This window comes from Loxodonta africana, chromosome 2 (assembly GCF_030014295.1).
Source record: "Loxodonta africana isolate mLoxAfr1 chromosome 2, mLoxAfr1.hap2, whole genome shotgun sequence".
In the NCBI taxonomy this organism is placed as follows: Eukaryota; Metazoa; Chordata; class Mammalia; order Proboscidea; family Elephantidae; genus Loxodonta; species Loxodonta africana.
In genome coordinates, this window is record NC_087343.1 from 5,567,000 (window position 1) to 5,590,689 (window position 23,690).

At 50.0% G+C, this 23,690-nt stretch overlaps 1 protein-coding gene across 1 annotated transcript in view; it reads left to right on the top strand.

Annotated features, from left to right (window-relative positions):
• NSUN2 (NOP2/Sun RNA methyltransferase 2) overlaps positions 1-18,834 on the top strand; it is a 44,331-nt gene extending 25,497 nt beyond the window's left edge. Inside the window, exons 10-19 of the mRNA XM_064270471.1 lie at positions 4,784-4,857; positions 5,605-5,735; positions 6,257-6,353; positions 10,177-10,361; positions 11,588-11,680; positions 12,382-12,517; positions 13,613-13,693; positions 14,357-14,495; positions 16,638-16,677; positions 17,708-18,834. Of these exons, the coding sequence (XP_064126541.1) occupies positions 4,784-4,857; positions 5,605-5,735; positions 6,257-6,353; positions 10,177-10,361; positions 11,588-11,680; positions 12,382-12,517; positions 13,613-13,693; positions 14,357-14,495; positions 16,638-16,677; positions 17,708-18,176 (1,445 nt within the window). The 3' untranslated portion in view covers positions 18,177-18,834. The remainder of the gene's footprint in view (positions 1-4,783; positions 4,858-5,604; positions 5,736-6,256; positions 6,354-10,176; positions 10,362-11,587; positions 11,681-12,381; positions 12,518-13,612; positions 13,694-14,356; positions 14,496-16,637; positions 16,678-17,707) is intronic.
• The last annotated feature ends 4,856 nt before the right edge of the window (positions 18,835-23,690 follow it).

The following is a 23,690-nucleotide window of genomic DNA, read 5'->3' on the forward strand; positions in this document are numbered from 1 at the left end:
GCACTTCGTATATCCCACATTCTAATTATTAATGGATGTTTGTAGCTGTTTATTGTCATTTTGAGTCGTGCCACATCAGCAGATGAAGGTCCGGAAAGCTTGACTCCATCTGCATCATTAAGGTCGACTCTACTTTGAGGAGGCAGCTCTTCCCCAGTCATATTTTGAGCGCCTGCCAACCTGGGGGGCTCATTTTCCGGCACTGTATCAGACAGTGTTCTGCTGCTATTCATAAGGTTTTCACTGGCTAATGCTTTTCAGCAGTGGACCGCCAGGTACATCTCTGTAGCCTGTCTTAGTCTGTAAACTCCGCCGAAAACCTGTCAGGCATGGTTGAACCTGCTGATATTTGGATACTGGTGGTGTCAGGGATTGAATTGTGTCCCCAAAAATGTGTCAACTTGGTTAGGCCATGATTCCCAGTATTGTATGGTTGTCCTCTATTTTGTGATTGTAATTTTATTTTCAAGAGGATTAGGGTGGGATGTAACACCCTTACCTAGGCCACATCCCTGATCTAGTGTACAGGGAGTTTCCCTGGGGTGTGGCCTGCACCACCTTTTGTCTTTCAAGAGATAAATAGGAAAGGGAAGCAAGCAGAGAGTGGGGGACCTCATACCACCAAGAAAGCAGTGCCAGGAGCAGAGCTCATCCTTTGGACACGTGGTCCGTGTGTGGAGAAGCTCCTAGTCTAGAAGAGGATTGATTAGAAGGCCAACAGAGAGAGAAAGCCTTCCCTTGGAGCTGATGCCCTGAATTTGGACTTCTAGCCTCCCTTACTGTGAAAAGATTAATTTGATTGTTAAAGCAATCCACTTGTGGTATTCCTGTTACAGCAGCGCTAGATGACTAAGACAGGTGGCATAGCTTCCAGCATCGTGTGTTATTTTGCCATACTGTGGTGGCTTTCCCATCATTCTGTCCTTAAAACAAATAATGAGAAATTTTAAACTTATTGTGTTTCCAAGATAGAATACTACAAAATCCACGACACATGTGGGAAGTATGCTGAGGTGAGTCTGTTGGAAAGGAACGCATGTGGGTTTCCTGGGCGCAGCGCCTGCCACCACCCCCACCCCCACTCCCCCAGTAGTGTGGTCTGTGCTGTACTGTGAGCCCTGCGGCTGTTTCGCTTCAAGGGCCTTGGTCTTGAACCTGGTGTCCTGCATTTACTTTGGTTTCCTGTACATTATAACTCCACATCATTCTAAACGATGCTCACTTTGGGTAGTTAGGATCGTGTTTTTGGTAGTATTTTATTTTAGAAGGCGTATGATGAAAGGGACTATGGAGGATATAATTTAGTAAATTTCATTGTAATAAAATTACACCTACAGGTATGTAAACTGGGCCAGATGTTAGAACAATGGAATGCCGTAGTAACTGGCTCAGATTTTGGTGTGCCATAGCTAGGAACTTCAGAAAAATAGGATTCCAGGTAACTTGAATAACACAAATGCCTGGTCTACCCTGGCCCCCATCTGCACGTACATCTCTGAGGTGCAGGAGGTAGCTTTGTGTGCACCGTTTGTGTGCCCGACTGCTGATCAGAGCCAAACTGGGGGGCCACTCCTTGTGGAGCTCTGTCCAGGGGGATCTCCTGCTAAGAGGTTTTCTTTACCTGCTGTAGGTGGTCGTGGTCCCATTGTGGCTACTTGGCTTCATTCTGCAGGTTCTTTGCACACCAAGCACCCTGGAGTCGACCTCCACAGGGGCTCGCACGTCACGTCCCTCTCACGTCTGCCCAGCTTTCTTTTACGTATTTAGCCTGGGGTCCCCAAGACATTTGCCACATGGCATCTCAGAACTCCAAGCATGTCCACCACGTGCAGGGCCCTCTGTGCGCCCTGGCTGGCTATTGTGTGGAAACAGGCTGCTCCCCTTGGGACTCTTGCAGCCTTCCCACGTGGAGCCTCAGTCCCAGCATTGAAGGGACTACCCGTGTCAGACGGGTGCTTATATGGGTGGAGTATGGGTCCTTGCTCCTACTTCACTGGGGAGCATCAGCCTCCTGAAACCCACAGAAGCTCGCACAGGTCAAGCCCAAATGTCAGCAAGGGCAGGAAGAGCAGGGCAGGACAAGGAGGGGGTGCAGCGTGAGGACCGCAGCGCCTCCTGGGTGGCCCTGCCTGTCTGCCCAGCGAGCGCCGCTTTTGTCTGCGATGGGTACTGCGGCTCGTTGATTCCCAGCCAGCTTCCTCCCTGGCCTGTTTTTGGGATCGTGTTGCTGGTTTTCTTGTTGGATGCTGAGCATCTTTTCACAGTCCACATTTCTAGGCCATTGCTGGCTTCATTTCCTTACGTGTGTATTTGCAGGAGGGACAGGTCTTTTTTGAGAGAGCTCAATAAATAGCCCCATCTTTCCCGTCCAAGTTCTGAGTCAGTCCAGAGACAAGGTAATGAGCCGGCCCGTGTTACTGATGAAGCGGTTCCTGTGCTTTCATGCACTCAGCTCAGGCGGCTCTGTCCTCCTCCTGGCATAGGTTAGGACGGATGGGACATGGAGCTCCCCTCCCAGGAGAGGCATGATGTGGGGAGCAGGTGGGAGATGGAGCCCCTGTCCCAGGAGAGAGAGCATGGGGGGCAGGAGGGAGATGGAAGCCCGTCCCAGGAGAGAGAGCATGGAGGGGCAAGTAGGAGATGGAACCCCCCCTCCCAGGAGAGTTAACATGGGGGGGTCAGGTGGGAGATGGAACCCCCATCCCAGGAGAGGGAGCATGGGGGGGCAAGTAGGAAATGGAGCCCCCCCCCCAGGAGAGGCAACATGGCAGGGGTAGGAGGGGGATGGACCCCCCTCCCAGGAGAGATAGCATGGAGTGGGGAAGGAGGGAAATGGAGCACCCTCCCAGGAGAGATAGCATGGGGGAGGGCAGGTGGGAGATGGAGCCCCCCTCCCAGGAGAGATAGCATAGTGGGGTCAGGAGGGAGGTGGAGCCCCCCTCCCAGGGAAGTATGAGTGAGTGGTAGTTCGGGGTCTGTGTTTGGCGACCTAGTTCAATGATGAAGGACTTTCTTATTTAAAAAAGAAGTTAAATGGATTCTTTCCCTTCAGATACCTGCGTTGACTTTTGCCTGTTAATGGCGGTGGACTTTATTCCTCCACATGAAAGCCTTTGGTTCTAACGTAGGGCGTCTTTGTTTTTCTGTTGAAAGTAGAACTAGGGGGAAATCATCCGTTTGTTACTTTTTTTTTTTGCAGTATCTTCTGCCGTTCTTAGACCGTTTAAGAGTTTTGATTGTGTATGTCTAAATTTTTATGCCGTCCAGTGAACTTACTGTCCCAACGTATCACAGTAGCCTTTCCTGTGGCTGACAGGTTTTGGGACCAAGTTCCTGGCAGCACGTTGTTTCTGAGTAGGTCTCTTCTTCAGTTACTTTCCTGTTGTGCAGGTGGTGGTGTCTGGCTTGTCCAGCAGCAGCCGTCTTTCTGGCTGTGGTGGTTTCAGACCGTGAGGGCCCTTAGCCTTGGCCCTCGCACAGGGTCAGTGGTCGGCTCTGTCTGAGGCGTTGTGCATAGACTGGGCCCCATCTACGTACTTGTGCTCAGGCCATGCAGTGTCGGGGTGTACCCTGAGGGACAGTGCCCCACCTGACAGTCCTCAGAAGCTTAGCTGGAAGAGGGATGAGTCAGCATTGGTGCCTTCTCATGCAGCTGCTGGTGGTCGGTCTTGACCAGCTCAGCTCGTTCACGAACCTTCTGGACCGGGTCCATCGAAAGCCTGACGCTCCGGCACCCTAATGGAAAGCGAAAGTGTTCAGGCAATCATGGAGGCTGCTGAGAGACTTCTCTGACGGGCCCTCCCTGGTCCGTGCCTACCTCAGAGCACCTTGTTCTGTTGTGATAGTTGTCGTGTTGTCTGCAGCTTCTCCGTCTGTGGAGCTTTGTTAAGGTTCCCCTTCCCTGAGGCCATTGAGCCTGTGTCCGTGATGGGTGGGTGGCAGTCAGTTAAAGAGGTTTCCCATCGTGGCCCCATCTCAGTTCTTTGTACTATCGATGCTGTAGGCCTTGAAAGTTGGGCTCGTTATGTCCTGAGGGACAATTCTAGAAAACTTAACGTGGGCCAAAAACTATATGTTTAACATTTTGCACAGTTCATCTTAAATGTTCGTTTTGGTGCTGGTGATGTTTGCAAGAAATAAGGGTGTGAAGTCCAAGACCCTCTAACTGTGATGTGGACGTGAGGCGACTCGCCCATGTGGAGTCCTGGCCTGGTGCTGCCCAAGGCCACCCCTGTGAGGAGCCCAGCCAGCCCCGGGGCTCTGCGGGTATGTGCAGTACCCTTGGCACCCAAGGCCACCCCTGTGAGGAGCCCAGCCAGCCCTGGGGCTCTGCGGGTGTGTGCAGTACCCTTGGCACCCAAGGCCACCCCTGTGAGGAGCCCAGCCAGCCCTGGGGCTCTGCGGGTGTGTGCAGTACCCTTGGCACCCAAGGCCACCCCTGTGAGGAGCCCAGCCAGCCCTGGGGCTCTGCAGGTGTGTGCAGTACCCTTGGCAAAAGCCCGCCTGAGGTATAGTTTACATACTCTGACATCCACACATTGTAAGTGACTTTTAATAGATGGACAGAGCTGCGTACACCCCCAGAGTCCACCTCTAGACCATTCCCACCATCCCATGGTCCCGCAGGCCAGTCTCGGTAACCGGAGCTATGAATTCTGTCCCAGTGCATCCACCTTTGCTGGACGCCGTGTGTGGCCAGAACGGCACGGTGCGCCCCTCGCGTACCATCCTGTGTGGAGCCTTTGTTAACCGCAGTTTTTGTTGTTTGCTCTTTTGACTCCAGGCGCTTTGGAGCTCGCCGATGTGTCTGCTGAGCTGCCGGGGCTGAAGTGGATGCCTGGGCTCTCACACTGGAAGGTAACTGTCCTGGAGGGCTGTAGTCCAAACAAGTTTGATATTTAATGTTAATTCTTAAAAAGTTTAAAGTGTTTGTGTTTGCCGACTTGAACAAATGCCACATTTGCTGATATAGTTCAGGCTTAATTTCAAAATTGTATTCAATGACAAAGGGTGGGATTCCAGTAATGTTTTTTCTTTGTAAATGGAAAAGTTTTCCTGCCTTAACTCTAAATATGGGAACCAGCTTTGTTTATCCTTGTCCCATAAGTATAGCTGCACCTTATTTTCTTATTGGTTGAGATTCAAGCTTCGTTCCCAACACGAGAGAAGCCACTCTTCAGTTTTAAGTCAGAAATAATCTGAAGTTTGTTGGAAAAAACAAACCTGCATGAAAAATGCTCTTTTGTAATGGTTATACTGGTTTTTCGAATAATAGAATTCTAACTTTGTCTTTAGCAGAGTGTATGTAACATTGGCTCACCTGTGAAAATTGTCACAGTGTTGTATTTGCAAGTGGCCTCCCACCTTTGTGGAGAGGTGCGAGCCTACGTGTCACACGGGAGCACTCCTGCTCCATGGACAGGTGTAAGCCCATGTCATACTGGGAGCACTCCCACTATGTGGAGAGGTGCAAGCCCGCGTGTCATACTGGGAGCACTCCTGCTCCGTGGAGAGGTGCGAGCCCCCGTGTCACACTGGGTGCACTCCCACCACTGCCTTGTACTTCGTCACAGAGCTGACCTGCCTCTGTCCCTTGTGTCACAGGTCATGACAAAGGATGGGCAGTGGTTTGCTGATTGGGACAAGGTCCCGCACAACAGGAACACCCAAATCCGACCCACCATGTTCCCACCAAATGACCCAGAGAAGTTGCAGGCCTTGAACCTACAGCGGTGGTAAGCTTGGGGGTGGAAGTGGGGTTTTCTGGTGAGAGTATCACTGAGTTGTAGTGGGGTGTTGTTCTGAGGCCTGGGGGCTGACCCCCAGGGTCATGAACCTACAGGCAAGTAAGTCCTTCTCGTCCCTAAGAACTGCTGGCATCAGCTTTATAACGCATGAGATCAGTTAGGGCTAGCTAGGGGTATTCTGGGTGTTACATTAACTTAAAGATCATGTGTGCCGTTCTGTGAGCGAGGTTTGTGTGAATATTCACACTAAGATGTGACTTAGCCCTGGCGGCACAGTGGTTAAAAAGCTCAGCTGCTAACCAAAAGGTCAGCAGTTCGAATCCACCAGCTGCTCCTTGAAACCCTATGGGGCAGTTCTCCTCTGCCCTACAGGGTCGCTAGGAGTCAGACTTGACTCAGCGGGAACAGGTTTGGGTTTTTTGGGTTCCTATCTCAGGTAATCTTTGTTGTATTGCTTTAATACTAAAAGAACACACTTTAGCTGAAAAGTAAATTTTGTTTGGTTTTAGCCTTAGGATCTTACCACATCATCAGAATACTGGAGGGTTCTTTGTGGCAGTGTTAGTCAAAAACTCTTCAATGCCGTGGAATAAACGCCAACGAAAGGTATGGGTCTTTGTCAAACTAGCATCATAAGATCCTTGAGCTTTTTATAAACTTAGAGCAGAGCCTACAGGACGGGCATGGAGGAATGTGTTCAGAGGTAAAAGGAGTGGGGGGGCTGGGGGAAGGTGTTCAGAGGTAAAAGGAGGGTGGGGAGGGCTGGGGGAAGGTGTTCAGAGGTAAAGGGAAGGTGACGGGTCTGGGGATGGTGGGGAGAAACTGGGGAGGGTGTTAGAGGTAAAAGGAAGGTAGGGGGAGCCTGGGGAAGGTGTTCAGTGGTAAAGGGAAGGTGGGGGGGGGTGGCTGAGGAAGGTCGGGGGAGCCTGGGGAAGGTGTTCAGAGGTAAAGGGAAGGTGGGGGGGGAGCTGGGGAAGGTGTTCAGAGGTAAAGGGAAGGTGGGGGGGGGCTCGGGAAGGTGTTCAAAGGTAAAGGGAAGGTGGGGGGAGCCTGGGGAAGGTGTTCAGAGGTAAAAGGAAGGTGGGGGTAGGGAGCCTGGGAGAAGGTGTTCAGAGGTAACAGGACAAGCGGGGGGGAGGCTGGGGGAAGGTGAGGGCTGAGCGTGAAGGAATGGGAACTTGTTCAAGTTTTGAGTTTTCCAGAAAGCAGACTGTCTTACTGGGGAGAAAGAAGCAGAAAAGACAGTTTTGAAGGACTTGTTCCTTCAGCATCTTAAATCCAGGTTAATGTTTCAAAATGGGAAAGACTTGGACCTGGCTCTTGGGTCAGAACCAAGCTCCTGGGCTTCGGTGGCCCATGGGGTGGGCTCGTTTCAGCCAGGTGCAAGTCTCATCTAGCCAGCCTTCCTCATCTTGAGGCCGGGGAGACCGCAGGCCTGGCTGGCGGAGCGAGGCGCAGGCCCTGTCTCTGAGGGCCCCCAGCTGCCTACTCCTCTGGGCGTGGCCCTGAAGCCAGTGGTTAAGATCCAGCTGGGCTTGGCTGTCTGGACACAAAGTTGAGCCTGTCGTGGTCCTCCTTGTCAGCACTGGTGATTGGAGTCACACAGCGTTGACTGGTATGCCAGTCTGAGGGTCTGTATTGCTTGAAGACCCACGCTTGGAAACGAGGACCAGCCATGGTTCCCCAGCCCCTGGAAGAGCAGAAAGGAAGTGATTCCTCCAAGAACCTCCACAGCATCCTGGGGTGCCACTCATTCAGAATTGTACAAGCAGGGTCTCACGGTTTCGCGTTAGGTCAAAGTATTATCTCAGAGGCTGGAAATCTGTGGTCTTTGAATGCTAAAAAACCAGAACTGTCGAGTTGATTCCAACTCATGGCAACCCCGAGTGTGCCGGAGTAGAAATGCCGCCCCTAGGGTTTTTGTAGCCATGGGCTTTCTGAAGCAGATCACCAGGCCTTTCTTCTGAGGCGCGTCTGGACTTGGTAAATCAGGGTGGCCTTTTGAGGACTAGAGCTGTGGTGTGGGGGCAGCACTGGCTCATAGAAACAGTGCGAGCACATGTGAAATTTTTCTAGTAGCCATGTGAAAAATAAAAATTTTAAGGAAGTGTTTAATTAAGGAACCCTGGTGGCCCAGTAGGTAAAGTATTTGGCTGCTAGCTGAAAGGTGGGCGGTTCAAACCCATCGGCTGCTCCGTGAGAGAAAGGCATGGCCGTCTAGTTCTGTAAAGATTTACAGCCTTGGAAACCCCATGGGGCAGTTCTACTCTGTCCTATGGGGCCACTAGGAGTCGGAATCTACTCAGTTGCAAGGGGTATATGTTTTGGGTTATTTATTTATTTAATTCCAGTATATTCAAAACATTTTTTGCATGTAATGGGTGTAAAAAAAATATTAATATTTTGTATACGCGTTGCACTGGGCATATATGAAGACCTCTAAAGTGTTAAAAAGCAAAGACGTCACCTGGAAGACAAAGGTGCACCTGATCAGTCGCGTCATAAACGTGAGAGCTGGACAATGGATAAGGAAGGCTGAAGAAGAATTAACACCTTTGATTGTGGTGCTGGTGAAGAATAACGACTATACCATGGACTGCCAAAAGAACCAACAAATCTGCCTTGGAAGCGGTACAACCAGAAGGCTCCTAAGAAGCAAGGATGGTCAGACTACATCTCATGTGCTTTGGACATGTTATCAGGAGGGACCAGTCCCTGGAGAAGGACATCATGCTTGTTAAAGTAGAGGGCCAGCAAAAAAGAGGAAGACCCTCAACAAGATGGATTGACACAATGGCGTCAACAATGGGCTCCAGCATAGCAACAATTGCGAAGATGGCGCAGGACCGGGCAGTGTTTTGTTCTGTTGTGCATAGGGTCGCTATGAGTCGGAACCGACTTAACAGCGCCTAAGAACAGCATTTTATATACTTTTCCTTCTTCACACTAAGTTTTCAAAATAGTGTGTATTTTACGTTTTAAGATACGCCTTAATTTGGACTTGGGGCTGACTTGCTGGCAGTTGATGACAAGTGGTCGATAACCGTACACAGTGACTGTGTTGCCCAGCGCAGATTCAGGCCTGTCTGAGGTGTGCCCTGAGATTGTTTTCCCTCAGTGTGTCTCCTTACCTGCCTTCGGGGCTCTGCTGACATTCTGTGTGACTACTTTTCATGGTTCCCTGCAGTCCATCTCCTCCAACGAGGTCTTTTACTTTTTGGAACAGCTGGGTGTCCTTTGCTCACTTCGGTACTCATACTCCTGCTTCCTACCTTTATGTCAGCCCTGTGCACAGTTAGCTCAGGATGTGTGTTGTGTTGTCTGCCCTGTGCACTCACCCTCCGTGGTGGAAGGGACGAGACGTGTCACATGTGGCCAGGACTGCAGCTGGGAGCCCGTGCAGAGGTCCGTCGGTGTCTCGGGCAAGATGAGATCCCTGGTTAGGGCCGAAGAGGCTTCATGACAGCCAGGCTGTTGTGGTGGGCTCTGAGAAGCACGGCAGCATCTTGAGACATCGAGACCAGAGGAGGGAGGACACAGGCCTTCACTCACGTGGTGGGACATCTGTGTGTGTTCTCCCGGAGGCGGGGCTGTGCAGAGGTGAACCTCAGCTCCACTCCAAGGCCTAGTCAGCTGTGCTGAAGGACCCTGGTTCATAAACTCACTTCGTAAGCACTGGGAATTTTAGCCAGCCCTCATCATTTGCAGATACACATTTATGAATTCGCCTACTTGCTGAAATTTATTTGTAATCCTGAAGTCAATAGTTGGTGGTTTTGCAGCCATACGCTGACGTGTGCAGAGCAGAGCAAAATTTGAGTCTTCTGACGCACAAGGCCAGTTCCATTTTTGCTACTTCAGTGTTCGCAAGGGCTCATTCACAAAGCCAGGTTTAGACTCTTTGTTCTCTCAATTAATGAAGTTCACTCGTTCTTTAGCAGCTATTTATTTGGTCCCAGCAGTGGGCTGCACCCTGGGGCTGGGCTCTGTCCTCCTTCCAGTGTCCACGCAGCTCTGCAGACCCCTCAGGACGTGTTCACGGGCCTGCCTTGCGTTGCAGCTGTTTGTGTGCATCTCTCCTCTCTTGCCTTGTCTTGGGGATAATATGTGTTCCTCGTGCTCTCCAGCGCACCTCCCATGGAGCAGAGGGCAGCAGGCGTTCTCACACAAGTACTCGCTGGCATTGTCACTGTAGCTGTGAAGTAGGCCCTGTGTGGCCTTTGTGGGACCCTGAGGAAACTGCCCATGGGTCTGTTTATAACGAATGTGTTTAAGATTCTGCATTGTTGTCTCTGATTTGTCTTTCTCGTATCTGACGCCGTAGCAGAATCGAACTCACGGTTGATCTAGTTGACTGGCTACTCTGATTTCCTTGCAGTGGTGCAAAGTCAGTAATGCTTTTAATGAGGTGAACATCTCCCCTCTACAGCTGCCAGGGAGATCTGCAGACACCAGAGAAACTGTGCTGTCCAGCCCCACATATCTGACCAGCGGGAAAGCTACGGACCCTTCCCAGGTGGAGAGCAAGCCGCTTAGTGAAGCAGGCGACGCAGAAGTAATCCAGAGAGCCGAGGATGCAGAGAACGATGGCAATAAGAGAGATGGCGTGTGTGGGTGAGAGCCGGGCGTGTGTACGTGGATCCTGATATGGGAGAGGTGGTGCATCTGGGTGAGAACCAGGCGTGTGAAGGTCCTGAGGTGAGAGAGATGGCAGGTGAGAACCAGGTGTGTGAAGGTCCTGATGTGAGAGATGGCATGTGCGGGTCCTGATGTGAGAGATGGCATGTGCGGGTCCTGACGTGAGAGAGATGCCAGGTGAGAACCAGGTGTGTATGGGTCCTGGCATGAGAGAGATGGCGTGTGTGGGTCCTGACAAGGGAGAGATGGCAGGTGAGAACACGCGTGTGAAGGTCCTGACGTGAGAGATGGCAGTCGAGAACCAGGTGTGGGAAGGTCCCGACGTGAGAGAGATGCCAGGTGAGAACCAGGTGTGTGAAGGTCCTGATGTGAGAGACGGTGTGTGCGGGTCCTGACGTGAGAGAGATGGTGGGTGAGAATCAGGTGTGTGAAGGTCCTGGGCGTGAGAGATGGAGGGTGAGAACCAGGCATGTATGGGTCTTGATGTGAGAGAGATGGCATGTGTGGCTCCTAGCCTTAGAGAGATGGCAGGTGAGAACCAGGCGTGTGAAGGTCCTGACCTGAGAGAGATGGCAGATGAGAACCAGATGTGTGAAGGTTCTGACGTGAGGGAGATGACATGTGCGAGTCCTGATGTGAGAGAGACGGTGGGTGAGAACCAGGCGTTTGAAGGTCCCGAAGTGAGAGAGATGGCAGGTGAGAACCAGGTATGTGAAGATCCTGACATGACAGAGATGGCATGTGCAGGTCCTGATGTGAGAGAGATGGCAGGTGAGAACCAGGCATGTGAAGGTCCTGACATGAGAGAGGGTGTGTGTGGGTCCTGATGTGAGAGAGATGGCAAGTGAGAACCAAGCGTGTGAAGGTCCCGGTGTGAGAAAGATAGCGGGTGAGGACCAGGTATATATGGGTCCTGACATGAGAGAGAGAGGGGAGAGACAGTGTGTGCCGGTAGGAACTGGGCATGTACAGGCCCTGATGTCCTCGGCCCTTCCAACCCCTCAGATTGAATGTACTCCCTGTGCCACTCCTGTATTGGTCTTGGCTGCATGGCAGGCTCTAGGGCAGGGCTGCGCAAGCAGCTGGGGTGACTGTTCAGAGTCCATGGCCAGGTGGGGCTGAGGACGGGGGGGAGAGGTGCTTTGGTATTAATGTCATCACCCAAATTGTGGATTCATTTCTCTCGTTCCCACTATCTCTAGTCCTCCTCCATCAAAGAAAATGAAGCTCTTTGGATTTAAAGAAGACCCATTTGTGTTTATTCCTGAAGACGACCCATTGTTTCCACCTATCCAGTAAGGATTAATTTCTCCTTTTAAACTCCACACTGAAGGCCTTTACCATAGAGTTAGAAGTGCACACCTAGCTGCCTGTAACCATTGTTGCTTCAGGCGTGGCTCTGTGGAGCTCTTTACCCATTTAACTGCACATGAAGCTGTTCAGCCCAGCGTTAGGTGAGCAGGGTCCGAGTCAGATGACAGTGAGATGAAAAACCGGCTGATCCCCCGAGCCTCTGTGACTCACGTGGGGTTAAAGAGGCAGGGTCAGGCCGCTGGTTCAGTTCCCTCTTCGGGAATGCAGACGGGTGGGTCCAGCGGAGCCTCCTGAGGAACTCCACGGGTAGAAGCCAGGGAGCCGTCTTGCTGGGCTATCCTTTACTCATTACATTTCTGCACACATTTTCCAGAGTTGTCACTTAGGCTTGACAGAAATCTGTAGAAATCCCTCTTAACAAGTCTCCGGGATGGTATGGGTGCTGGGGTCGCAGTTGTGTGGGAGATGTGGCACTTGCTGTAGAAACCCCCGATCTGGGTGCAGCCCAGGAAACACCACATGGAGCTTCAGGTATGGCTGGATCACAGCGACAAGGTGGTGACTCTGAGCGCCTCAGAGCACCCCAGAGCAAGCGCTCGGAGTCTGGGGGGAGTGAGGCCTATGGAGACCCGCCGCCACCTTCTGACCTCTGCTTGAACGAGCAGCTCTCTTTTGTCTGTAGGAAATTTTATGCTTTGGATTCTTCGTTCCCCAAGATGAATTTGCTAACTCGCACGACAGAAGGGAAGAAAAGGCAGCTATACATGGTTTCCAAGGAGCTGAGGAACGTGCTGCTGAACAACAGCGAGAGGATGAAGGTGTGGGCCACAGGCGGGGCTGGGTGACAGGGTGGGGCCGGGTGACCAGGGGCAGGGCCGTGTTACAGCGGTACGGGTGTGTCTGCACCCCTGCACGTGTGTCATGGAGGAGCCAACCCAGCCGTTCTGCCGTGCTGCCTGATGGCTGTGAACACAGAGGCCGAGAGCACGGAGATCACCACGTTGTTGTCAGCCACCGGCCCTGACTCCCCTTAAGTGGGCGGAGTGGGCCTGCCGCCATCCTTCCTTGGTGGGTGGGCACTGGGAGCTCGTGGCTAGTGTTCTGGGAAAGACTGGGGCTGGGGGCTGGGATAGCTGCTGTGCTGGGCCCCTTGTTGCCAGCCTTCTGAGAAGCAGGCCATTTTCAGGCCCTGTGTTTGCTTCTGTGCCCCCATTTTCCCCACCTGTCCCCTTTTCCCTCTCTGTTTCATCCACCTGGTCTCTGTGTGTGATCTAGGGGCCTGAGGGTCCCAGAGTTCTTGTGGGGTCCACGAGGTTAAACATGTTCCCATAACAGTGCTTGGAGTTGTTTGCCACATTCCTCTCCTGGTCCCCCAGGGCCACGTGGGGTGGTGGTGTCCTCGCACTTTGTGGCCAGGAGGGTGTGTGCTTGTGTGCTCTTGTGCTTTGAAGGTCTCTCGGGATTAACGCCTTTTGTGGTGATTATCGGTGGATATGAGCCATGCAGACAGACGCCGCTTAGAGTGTATGTCAGTCCCGAGACCAGCAAGCTGGAGGACCTCCTTGCAGTCAGACTGCTTTCTGGGTGTCCCACTTTCTGCCCCTTTCAGGATGTCCCATGCTCCCTTCCCCTGTCAGGGTGTCCGTACCTCCTTTGCCCTTTCAGGGTGTCCCCTGCTCCCTCCCCCTGTCACGTTGCCTTCCGTCCCTCCCTGTCAAGGTGTTCCCCCATCCTTCCCTCTTTCAGGGTGTCCCACCCACTCCCTCTCAGCAGCTGGTTCAGCCCTGCCTCTTGGAGTAAAAGGAACTGTTTAATGGATTGTCCTGACTGTTTAAGTGTGTGTTTCGCCTCATTTTTCCCTTGCAGGTTACTAACACAGAGATAAAAGCCTTGTCCTCCTTTTTCCCTTGCAGGTTATTAACACGGGGATAAAAGTCTTGTGTCGCAGTAACAGCGGCGAGGAGTTTGCTTGTGCCTTCCGGCTCGCACAGGAGGTAATTTGGGAAATGGGCTTTGATAGCATTGGCCACGAGTGAATACCACATTTAACGTGAAAAACCAGTGCCTTCATACCTCAAGTATGTGCTGCTTTTTCCTTTATTGGTTTGCTTTGTTATTTTGTTTTTCCAGCTTTTCGTTTTTAACTAACTGGAACTTAAAAGGGGGGAGAACAGTGCAGACAACTGCCATGCCCTTTGTCCACATCCACCAGAGTGTGCACGCTGTCCGGCTGCTGTCGTCTGCCCTGTCCTCTGAGGGCACGTCAGGGAATCACCTCCTGTGCCCCTTTGATACTTGGGTGTCGTTTTGTAGTGACCACGGCCAAGAATAGAGCAGAGTGTGTGCTGTTACCCAGTCCACAGTCTGCATTCCAGCCCCCCCAGTCAGCTTCCAGGTAGCCTTGGAGCCTCTGCACCCGCCCTGAGGCGCAGGCACAGCCCAGCACCCAGCACTGGTTGACAGTGGGATTGCTCATCCCATTGGCTCAGCTCCTGGGCCTGGGCCATGTCCTCAGCGTTTGTGTGCCAGTCTCCTGCCCAGTGAGGGGTGGGCTAGCGTGGCTGCCTGCGGGGCTGTGCCCGGGCTGGGCCCACGGGAATTGTTGTTGCTAACAGTGACTAGTGACGTCATGGTGCTCTCTCCCTTTGCTGTCGTAGGGAATATACACGTTGTATCCGTTCATTAAGTCGAGGATCGTTACTGTGTCCGTGGAAGATGTTAAAACACTGTTAACCCAGGAAAATCCGTTTTTTAGAAAACTGAGCAGTGAGGCATACAGCCAAGCGAAGGACATGGGTAAGCAGTGGGAACCAAGTAGATGGAACTCGAGTTATCTGTAAACACAGTGAGGTTTGACCTCTTTATCAATCACGTATTTCAGTACTTTGCTGCCTTCTTTGACCAGCCACGTCATCATGCAGAAGGCTTCATAGAAATATAATTCAGCATTAGGTACATTAAGGGTCAGAAGCATGTTTGGGGACTGTTGTACTTCTTGGAAACTTTATGAGGCAGTTCTCTGTTCTGTAGGGTCACTATGAGTTGGAATTGACTCGATGGCACTGGGTTTGGTTTGGGCTTGCTATATTTCTCCTTGGAAATCCTGTGAGGCAGTTCTACTCTGTTCTGTAGGGTTGCTATGAGTCAGAATGGATTCGATGGCAACGGGTTTGGGTTTCTTTTTTAACACTTCTCCAAGGTCTTTCCTGGTGCAAATACTTAGGCGCTCGGCTTCTCACAGAAAGATTGGTGGCTCAGGTACACACAGTGTGCTATGGAAGGAAGGCCTGGCAATCTGCTTCGCTAAAGAGTACAGCCAAGGAAACCCTATGGAGCGGTTCTACTCTGTCACATGGGGTCACCATGAGTCGAAATTGACTTGATGGCAACGGGTTTATTTTCTTTGTTCTGGTATGTACTTCTTAGAAGTCCCCAAGTGGTGCAGGCAGTTAACGTGCTCACTGCTAGCTCATTGCTAACCAAAAGCTTGGAGGTTCACGTCCGTCCACCTAGAGGTGCCTCAGAAGTAAGGCCTGGTAATCTGCTTCCAAAACATGAACTACTGAAAACCCTATGGAGCACAGTTCTGCTCTGACACGTGGGGCCACCAGGAGTCGGGGTCAACGCGGCAGTGGTGGTTTTTTCCTACTTCCCCGCTCTGGTGGTGCCCTGGCACTGCCTGGCACCCTAGCGTGGTTCTGGGCTGGTGTCTGGGCCTGACTGCTGTTGAGCAGCTCCTCGGAGGCGGGGCCAGTCTTCTGGGCAGCCGTAGTGGCCACCAGCCAAACTCCAGAGCCGTCTGCCCTCCACGAGGGGCCAGGGAATGGCCTAGGTGGAGGCACAGTGACCAGGTCTGGGGTCCCGGGTCCCCACGTGCTGTAAAGACATGAGGCCGTGGGCATAAAGAGTCTGTTTGAGTTAGCATTTTAGTCCTCACAGCCCTGTGTTGCAGCGAGTCCGGGTGTGGTGCTAGCCGGCCAAAACAGGACTGGTTGCTCTGCTGCTTGCCCGTTCCACAGACTTAAGAGGGCTCTGCTGGCTTTCCCTGAGAGTAAAAATAACCCTCCACGCTATCCTGACTCTCTATTTCGCTACCGTTTATTTTTTTTGTAACTGATGGTTTAATGTTCCTGGCTCAATTTGATGCCAACTGCACAGATCAGCAATTGCGGCGGTTATCTACTCATCTCACTCGTGTTTACAGTTAAAGGTCTGGAAGCACATAAGGCATGCTTTGCTGGGTCTGCTTCCTCCTCTTGTCTCCTCAGACAAGAACCCTGGTTGAAAGTACACATTATCTTAAAGGAATAGGTAACTCCTTGTGCTTTTTATATGTATGTATATATATATATTTTTTCTTTTAATCCCACACTCAGATAATTGTCGTATGATTTTTGACAATTTTTATGTGTTGTTTCTGGGAGCTGGAGCTATTACTTGCTAGATCTTGAATTTTGAGTCTTAAACAGAGTTAATCCCTAGCCTCCTGCTTCTGATGGTGACTTGCTAAGTAGCCTCACCTTAAATCCTGGACAGGCTTTGGCTCAGTCCTCTTCCAGTGTGTCTTTACCGCACCCTTGGGCGCTTTGCTTGCTGCTAGCCTCACACATTTAGCAGTCTTGTCTCCGTCCAGGTCTGGGGCAGGCCAAAAAAAAAAAAACCCAGTGCCGTCTAGTCGATTCTGACTCATAGCGACCCTGTAGGACAGAGTAGAACTGTCCCGTAGGATTTCCAAGGAGTGGCTGGTGGATTCGAACTGCTAGCCTTTTGGTTAGCAGCCATAACTTTTAACCACTGCTCCACCAGGGCTCCAAGGGCGTATATTATTTGTCATTCTCATTCCTCAAAATATTTAACCAATGCTGGGCCCCCGAGTGTGCTTAGCAAATGTGTCCCCTGGCTGGGACACTTGGCAAACCCTGTCCGTTTCTCTTCCAGTGAAAGGGAGCATTGTCTTGAAGTACGAACCAGACGCTGAGTGAGTAAACACATGTCCTGTGGTGAGGTGGGTGGGAACTCTAGGGTGTTGAGTGTGAGTAAACACATGTCGTGTGGTGAGGTGGGTGGGAACTCTAGGGCGTTGAGTGTGAGTAAACACATGTCCTGTGGTGAGGTAGGTGGGAACTCTAGGGTGTTCAGTGTGAGTAAACATATCTTCTGTGGTGAGGCAGGTGGGAACTCTAGGGTGTTGAGTGTGAGTAAACACATCTTCTGTGGTGAGGTAGGTGGGAACTCTAGGGTGTTGAGTGTGAGTAAACACATGTGTGGTGAGGTAGGTGGGAACTCTAGGGCGTTGAGTGTGAGTAAACACATGTTCTGTGGTGAGGTAGGTGGGAACTCTAGGGTGTTGAGTGTGAGTAAACACATCTTCTGTGGTGAGGTAGGTGGGAACTCTAGGGTGTTGAGTGTGAGTAAACACATGTCCTGTGGTGAGGTAGGTGGGAACTCTAGGGTGTTGAGTGTGAGTAAACACATCTTCTGTGGTGAGGTAGGTGGGAACACCAGGGCATTCAGTGTGAGTAAGCACATGTCCTGGGATGAGGTAGGTGAGAACTCTAGGGCATTCAGTGTGAGTAAACTCAAGTCCTGTGGTGAGGTAGGTGGGAACTCTAGGTTGTTTAGTGTTCTCATTGGTGGGGGGATAGGGTAGAATGGTCTTGGAAACCTTTTGTGAACATTCCCCTAAAAACAGTATTGTGGACATTTTAGACCTGAATTGGTACTCTTGTGTGTCATCATGAACAGTCAGCTCAGGCTAAATGCATGTCTGTTGAGAGAATGAAGTGTATAGTACTTTCTTTGCATGCTTTAGAATTCAAATTCCAAATTTTGTCTTGCATAATAAATGTAGAGGTTGGAGAGTTTAAAGAGTTGGTGGACTCTTGTCATTTTTGTCATTGATTGAGCCAGTATCTGTTGGTGACCTGTCACACTCTGGGCCTTATTCCAGGCACTGGGATGTAGGGCTGGTGGTGATCAAGTCTTCACATGAACCCATTTGTTTGTAGGAAACCAGAGACCCTCCAGTGTCCCATTGTCATGTGTGGATGGCGTGGAAAGGCCTCATTTCGAACTTTTGTTCCCAAGAATGAGCGGCTCCATTATCTCAGGATGATGGGGGTGGAGGTGCTCGGAGAGAAGAAGAAAGAAGGGGTCATCCTGACCGATGAGGACACCACCAACTCTGGGCCAGCAGAGATTGAGATGCAAGCAAAGGAGGTTGGCGACCGAGACGGGGCAGCGGGCAGCAACACGGCTGGGAATGGCAGCCCAGATGGGGCAGCAGGCGGTGACACGGCTGGGAATGGCAGCCCAGACGGGGCAGCGGGTAGTGACGTGGCTGGGAATGGAAGCCCAGATGGGGCGGCAGCAGGAGACAGTAGCCCAGATGGAGCAGCAGGCGGTGACGTGGCCAGGAATGGCAGCCCAGACAGGACAGTGGGTGGTGATGCAGCTGAGGACGGCATGCCCCGGTGAGGCCAGGTCCCAGGGAAAGCATGGCCACACTTGGGGACGGGTTTACAATGGTGCGGCTCACACAGAACATCCGGGACTTTGACTTGGACATAGGTGGTTGAAAGGCCAGAAGCGGGTGGAAAGGGAAAGTGAGCCCGCTGCTTTTACAGGGAGCCCCAGCTGCTTCCATGTTGCTTGTTTTGCTTTGTTCCTTTGTCTGTGCTGGGTTTCATGTGTCTGTGGCTGGTAGTAGACCTTTACCGGTAAGGTCTTACTTCTACCTGGAAATAAAATAAAACTGCCCTTACAGAAATTTTCAGGCCCCTTTTGTTATGCCTATGTCGGTCTTAGGGTCCGGTATTTTAAAATAATTATTATTTATAAAAGAGTCTGTAAGTGCTTATGAACTCAGAAAATTATCTTACGAGCTTTAATAAATGTATCGAGCTGCACCTCACTGGTGTGACATTAACGTGCAGGGGGGTTAATCTGAGGCCTCGGATGACGTCGGTGCCTTCTGTAATAAAGGGTCCGGTAAGAGCCGTGTTGTGTGTCTTGACCTCAATTATGAGAGTGTTGTATGTGCTTTCATTGAATGGAGTGCTTTGCAGTTTTTATTTTTAAAGTGGGATTTGGGATCCTTGGAATAGGTAAATAAAGAGTTATTAATTATAAGGTGTATCTGTGTTTGACTTTTGTTCTTATTCCTGATGAGGCAGAAAGAAGAAACTTGCATGGGAGAAAGATGTGGCATTCTGCTTCCATAAAGATTTATAGCCTTGGAAACGCTGTGGGGCAGTTCTACTCTGTCCTCTAGGGTCAATATGAGTCGGAATCGACTTGATGGCAATGGGTTTGGTTTTGGGGTATACCGGAATATAATTTCACCAGATAAGACTTAGAGCATTTTAATAAATAACCTGAAGGTTATTTACATAAAGCCAACTTTTTCTGAAAACGTGTTTTTCTTAGAAATCAGAGTTTTCGGGGGAAAAGAGGAAACATTACAGCAAATTTGCTCAAACCTTCCTGGAGGGTTGTGGAAATGTTTGCACTCTCCGTTCACATTCACCAGTTGAAGCTTCTGAGGCAGTGTTTGTTTTCTGAACATTTTCAGAACCTGGAGAGGTTGGAAAGTTCTTAGAAGGGGGGATGCCAAAACAGTACTATGCGTTGACGTGAAGAACCAAAGAGAGCGACTAACAAAGCTCTGCTGAAGCTGCTTCTGAATTCTACCCCTGTTCTTCATCCATGCGTGCGAGTCTTGTTTTCCTGTGCCCAGTTTGTTTGAGCAATGGATTCTTCTAGAAATGGAAAAACTGGCAAGCCGTGATAAAACCCACTCTAATAACAAAGCTGAGCTTTTGATCGTTTTTCCGTTTGATCCTCTTTAAGGATTAAAATGAATAATGCCGTTAGTATACTAAAGAAAGGGAGGGGACAGAAATGATATTGAATACTTTATGTGATGTCTTTAATCTTAGAGGTATGGCAACTGATATTTTTAGGCTGGGGATCATTTTTTAATTATCTATAGTAAAATTCCTTCATAGAAAAAAACATCACGTGACTTGATTCAGAGCTTATTTGGATCCCATATTTAAGTATACTTACTGAGAAAGATAAATTTCAAACTATAAAACAGATTAGAAATAACACAGATCTCCTTACCCTGCCAGCCCAGTATTATTATGTGTTATTATCAGAAATTGTAGTATTCAATGACCTTATAAGTTTCTAGCTCTTCTAAGAACAAAGCCTCCAGAACAAAACAAAAATAAACTGAGGGAAAGAGAGAGAGTGAGAGTGACAGTATCATAGATTGAATTGTGTCCCCCCAAAATATGTATATTGATTCGACTAGTCCAATATTGTGTGATTATCCACCATTTTGTCATCTGATGTGATTTTCCTATGTGTTGTAAATCCTGTCTCTATCTTGATGAGATGGGGTTAGTGGCAGTTATGTTGATGAGGCAGGACTCAATCTACAAGATTGGATTGTGTCTTGAGCCAGTCTCTTTTGAGATACAAAAGAGAGGAGAGGAGCAAGCAGAGAGACATGGGGACCTCATACCACCAAGAAAGCAGCTTTGGGAGCAGAGCCGTCCTTTGGACCTGAGGTTCCTACATGAAGAAGCTCCTAGACCAAGGGAAGATTGATGACAAGGACCTTCCTCCAGAGCCTACAGAGACAGAAAGCCTTCCCTTAGAGCTGGTGCTCTGAATTTGGACTTGGCCTCCCAGACTGGGAGAGAATAGCTTTCTCTTTGTTGAAGATATCCTCTTGTTGTATTTCTGTTATAGCAGCACTAGATGACTAAGACAGACAGTTTGTCAGTGCTTTCCAAAGTCTTTAAAATGAAGTGATTCCTTCCTGGGTCCAAACAGTCTTCTTTTCAGCTGATGTCACCAAAGAATTCTGTGCCCAGCAATGGCTCCAGTGTGAGTGAAAGGCAACGGGGCCCTAGTTTCCAGAGACAGCTGCCTGTCCTTCCTGACGGGACATCTGAATCCAGGGCTACCTCCAACAAGTCTTCATGACACATTTTTAGACTTCTGCCTCAGTCCGAAGTCATTCCTAATGGCCCCACTTTTACTATAATCCATCCAATGGCTAGGCACCTGTGACATCTGGTCAAGAACTAAGGAAGAGCTGTACCCACTTCTGATACCCTGAAACTCACCACAGTAGACTTCGTTTTGCACTAGTGCCCCTCCCACACCATTCTTAAATCTGCGGTTCATGAAACCCTTTGCTGTCAAGTCAATTCCAACTCATGGCGACCCCATGTAACACAGAGTAGAACTGAGCTCCATAAGGTTTTCTTAGCTGTGATCTTTGCAGATTGCCGAGGCTTTCTTCCATGGTGTTAGTGGATAAGTTCAAACCGCCAACCTTTTGGTTAGCTGAGTGCTAACCATTTGTGCCACCCAGGCGATGCATTGTTCTTCCGTGCAGCAGCTCTGCTGGCCCGTGTTCTCACCACATGACTCTGCGTGTCAAGGTATACTTTGTCTATGAACACAATGTCTCCACCACCCTGTTTGCATGCCAGTTTTGGAGACATTTTACCATCACTAAAGGACTAACGGAGCATGTTATCCTGGCCATAACAGAGTAGCTCCATTTGTTGCTAGACATCCCACAGACAGCTGGGTTGGCCTGAGTAGCGAGCCACGGTGGTATATGCAAACAGGATGTGTTTCTCCCACAGTGCGTCTACTTCTGCATCGGTTATTCTTTCCCCATGACTTCCCTGAACGTCCCAGCACCAGCATTTCTCCAGCGTTTGAATAGTACCTGGAAGAACCACCGGTGACTCGCGATCTTCCAGAATACCTTCCAGTGGGCCAGGAACACAAAGCATAAAACAACTGAATGAGAATAATTCAAATAGACAAGATGAGGCTTTCCTCCTAACACATATCCCTTACGTGTATCACGAACTGGAAGACCAAAGTATAGAAGTCATCAACTTCATCACCTTCCCAAGCGAACCACCCCAGTCTGTGTGCTACTGCTGTGGCGTTTACCCCTCATGGTAAGTACCCCACCAAGGCCTCTCTTCTACCATATCCCAGAGCTTGCCTTAGTAGTCCAAATGGGGAAACCCAAGTGTATTATCAAAAATATACCAGTAGCCTGGCAATAACAACAAAGATGGACAATAGCGAGTGTTACTGGGGATTTGGGGAAATCAGGACACTCATAATATTGCTGGCCAGAATGTAGAATGGTGTAACCAATTTGGAAAACACTCTGGTGGTTCCTCAAAAATAGAGTTAGCATGTGACCCAATAATTCCACTAATAGCCAAAAAGTAGAAACGAACTGTGTTCATCAGTAATGAATGGATAAACGAAATATAGTGTACCCATACAATGGAGCAGTATTGAACTATAAAAAGGAATGAAGTACTAGTACATGCTACAGCATGGATGAACCTTGAAAACATTTTGCTCGATGAAAAATGTCTAATGTAATGTCACGTAAAGCCAAAAAAGGGAAGAAACTTGCTTTTGGCTAAATGGAAAATTTAGGACTGAAGTGTCCTTAGCTAGTAAAAGTCACACAAAGACCGCACTTTAATAAAGAAAGTTGTTTGGTGTGAAACACCCAAAGTACTTTGCTGTGGCTGAGTCTGTCATCCCGGAGGGTGGTGTTGACACAGGCAGCCATCCACGTGGGGGCCTGGCGAGACCCCTGATGTGTGTTCACACCGGGAACGCTGCAGTTACCAAAGAGGGGGAAGCTCACTATGTGTCGGGACCGAGCAGTCTCCAAGATAGTTCCGAGAGGAAGGCGAGATGCAGAGGGGTGTGCTTACTGTGCTGCCTTTGTGTAACGAGGAGGAAACGCGCACACACACACACAAACAGCTGTGTTTCCCATCCGGGAGGATACTGAGAAACTGGTAACATTGATTGCCCTGTGTGGAGAAGGACTGGGTGGCTTGGCCAAGGGTGGGAGAGAGATTTTGAATACTGGGCCATGGGAACGTTTGGCAGATTGAATAACTGAGGCATACAAAAGAGGGTGTGTGGGTGTGAGCCCAGGGCCTGGTTTCTCATGGGTAGCTGTGCTCTCAAGGTCTTGTATACATGTGCCCACATTCACATCAGTAGACAAATTCATGCTCAGTGCTTAGGAATGTACACGGTGGCCTGTCCACCCACCTAGGCTAGGGGTAACGTTGGCAAATGGTGAGCCTACCGTGCAGCACCGAGTGCTTGTGTTGTGTGCTTTCCACTGTGATAGCTGCCTTCTGGGTGGCCCCGTGATCCCAATTTCTGGTGTTCCCGCACCATGTGTTTCTCTCCTTATGCCCAGGCTGGGCCTACTGACTTGCTTCTAATGCAGAGAGTACGGCAAAAGTCGTGAATTCACCTCCAGTACAAGGTCATCAAAGACTGACTCTGGCTTGCTGATCCTCTCATGCTCTGTTGGGGCCCCCAAGACCACCCCCTGGCTCAGTGGTCTGCTGGGAGCACTCAAGGCCTTGGCACGTAGTTCAACTCCTGGCTGTGACTGATTACAGTGGAAGGATGCAATGCAAAGTCATTGTCATGGATTGAATTGTGTCCCCCCAAAATATCTGTCAACTTGGCTAGCTCATGATTCCCAGTATTGTATGATTGTCTACCATTTGGTCATCTGATGTGATTTCCCTATGTGTTGTAAATCGCATATCACCATGCTACTGTGGTGTAATGAGATGGATTAATGGCAGTTACACTGATGAGATCTACAAGATTAGTTCCTGAAGCGAATCTCTTGTGAGATACAAAAGAGAAAAGTGAACAGAGAGACTTGGGAAACTTACCACCAAGAAAGCAGTGCCAGGAGCAGAGTGTGACCTTTGGACCTGAGGTTCCTGTGCAGAGAAGCTCCTAGGCCAAGGGAACATTGATGAGAAGGACCTTCCTGCAGAGCCAAAAGAAAGCCTTCCCCTGGAGCTGACACCCTGAATTTGGACTTGTAGCGTCCTGGACTGTGAGAAAATGAATTTCTGTTTGTTAAAGCCATCCACT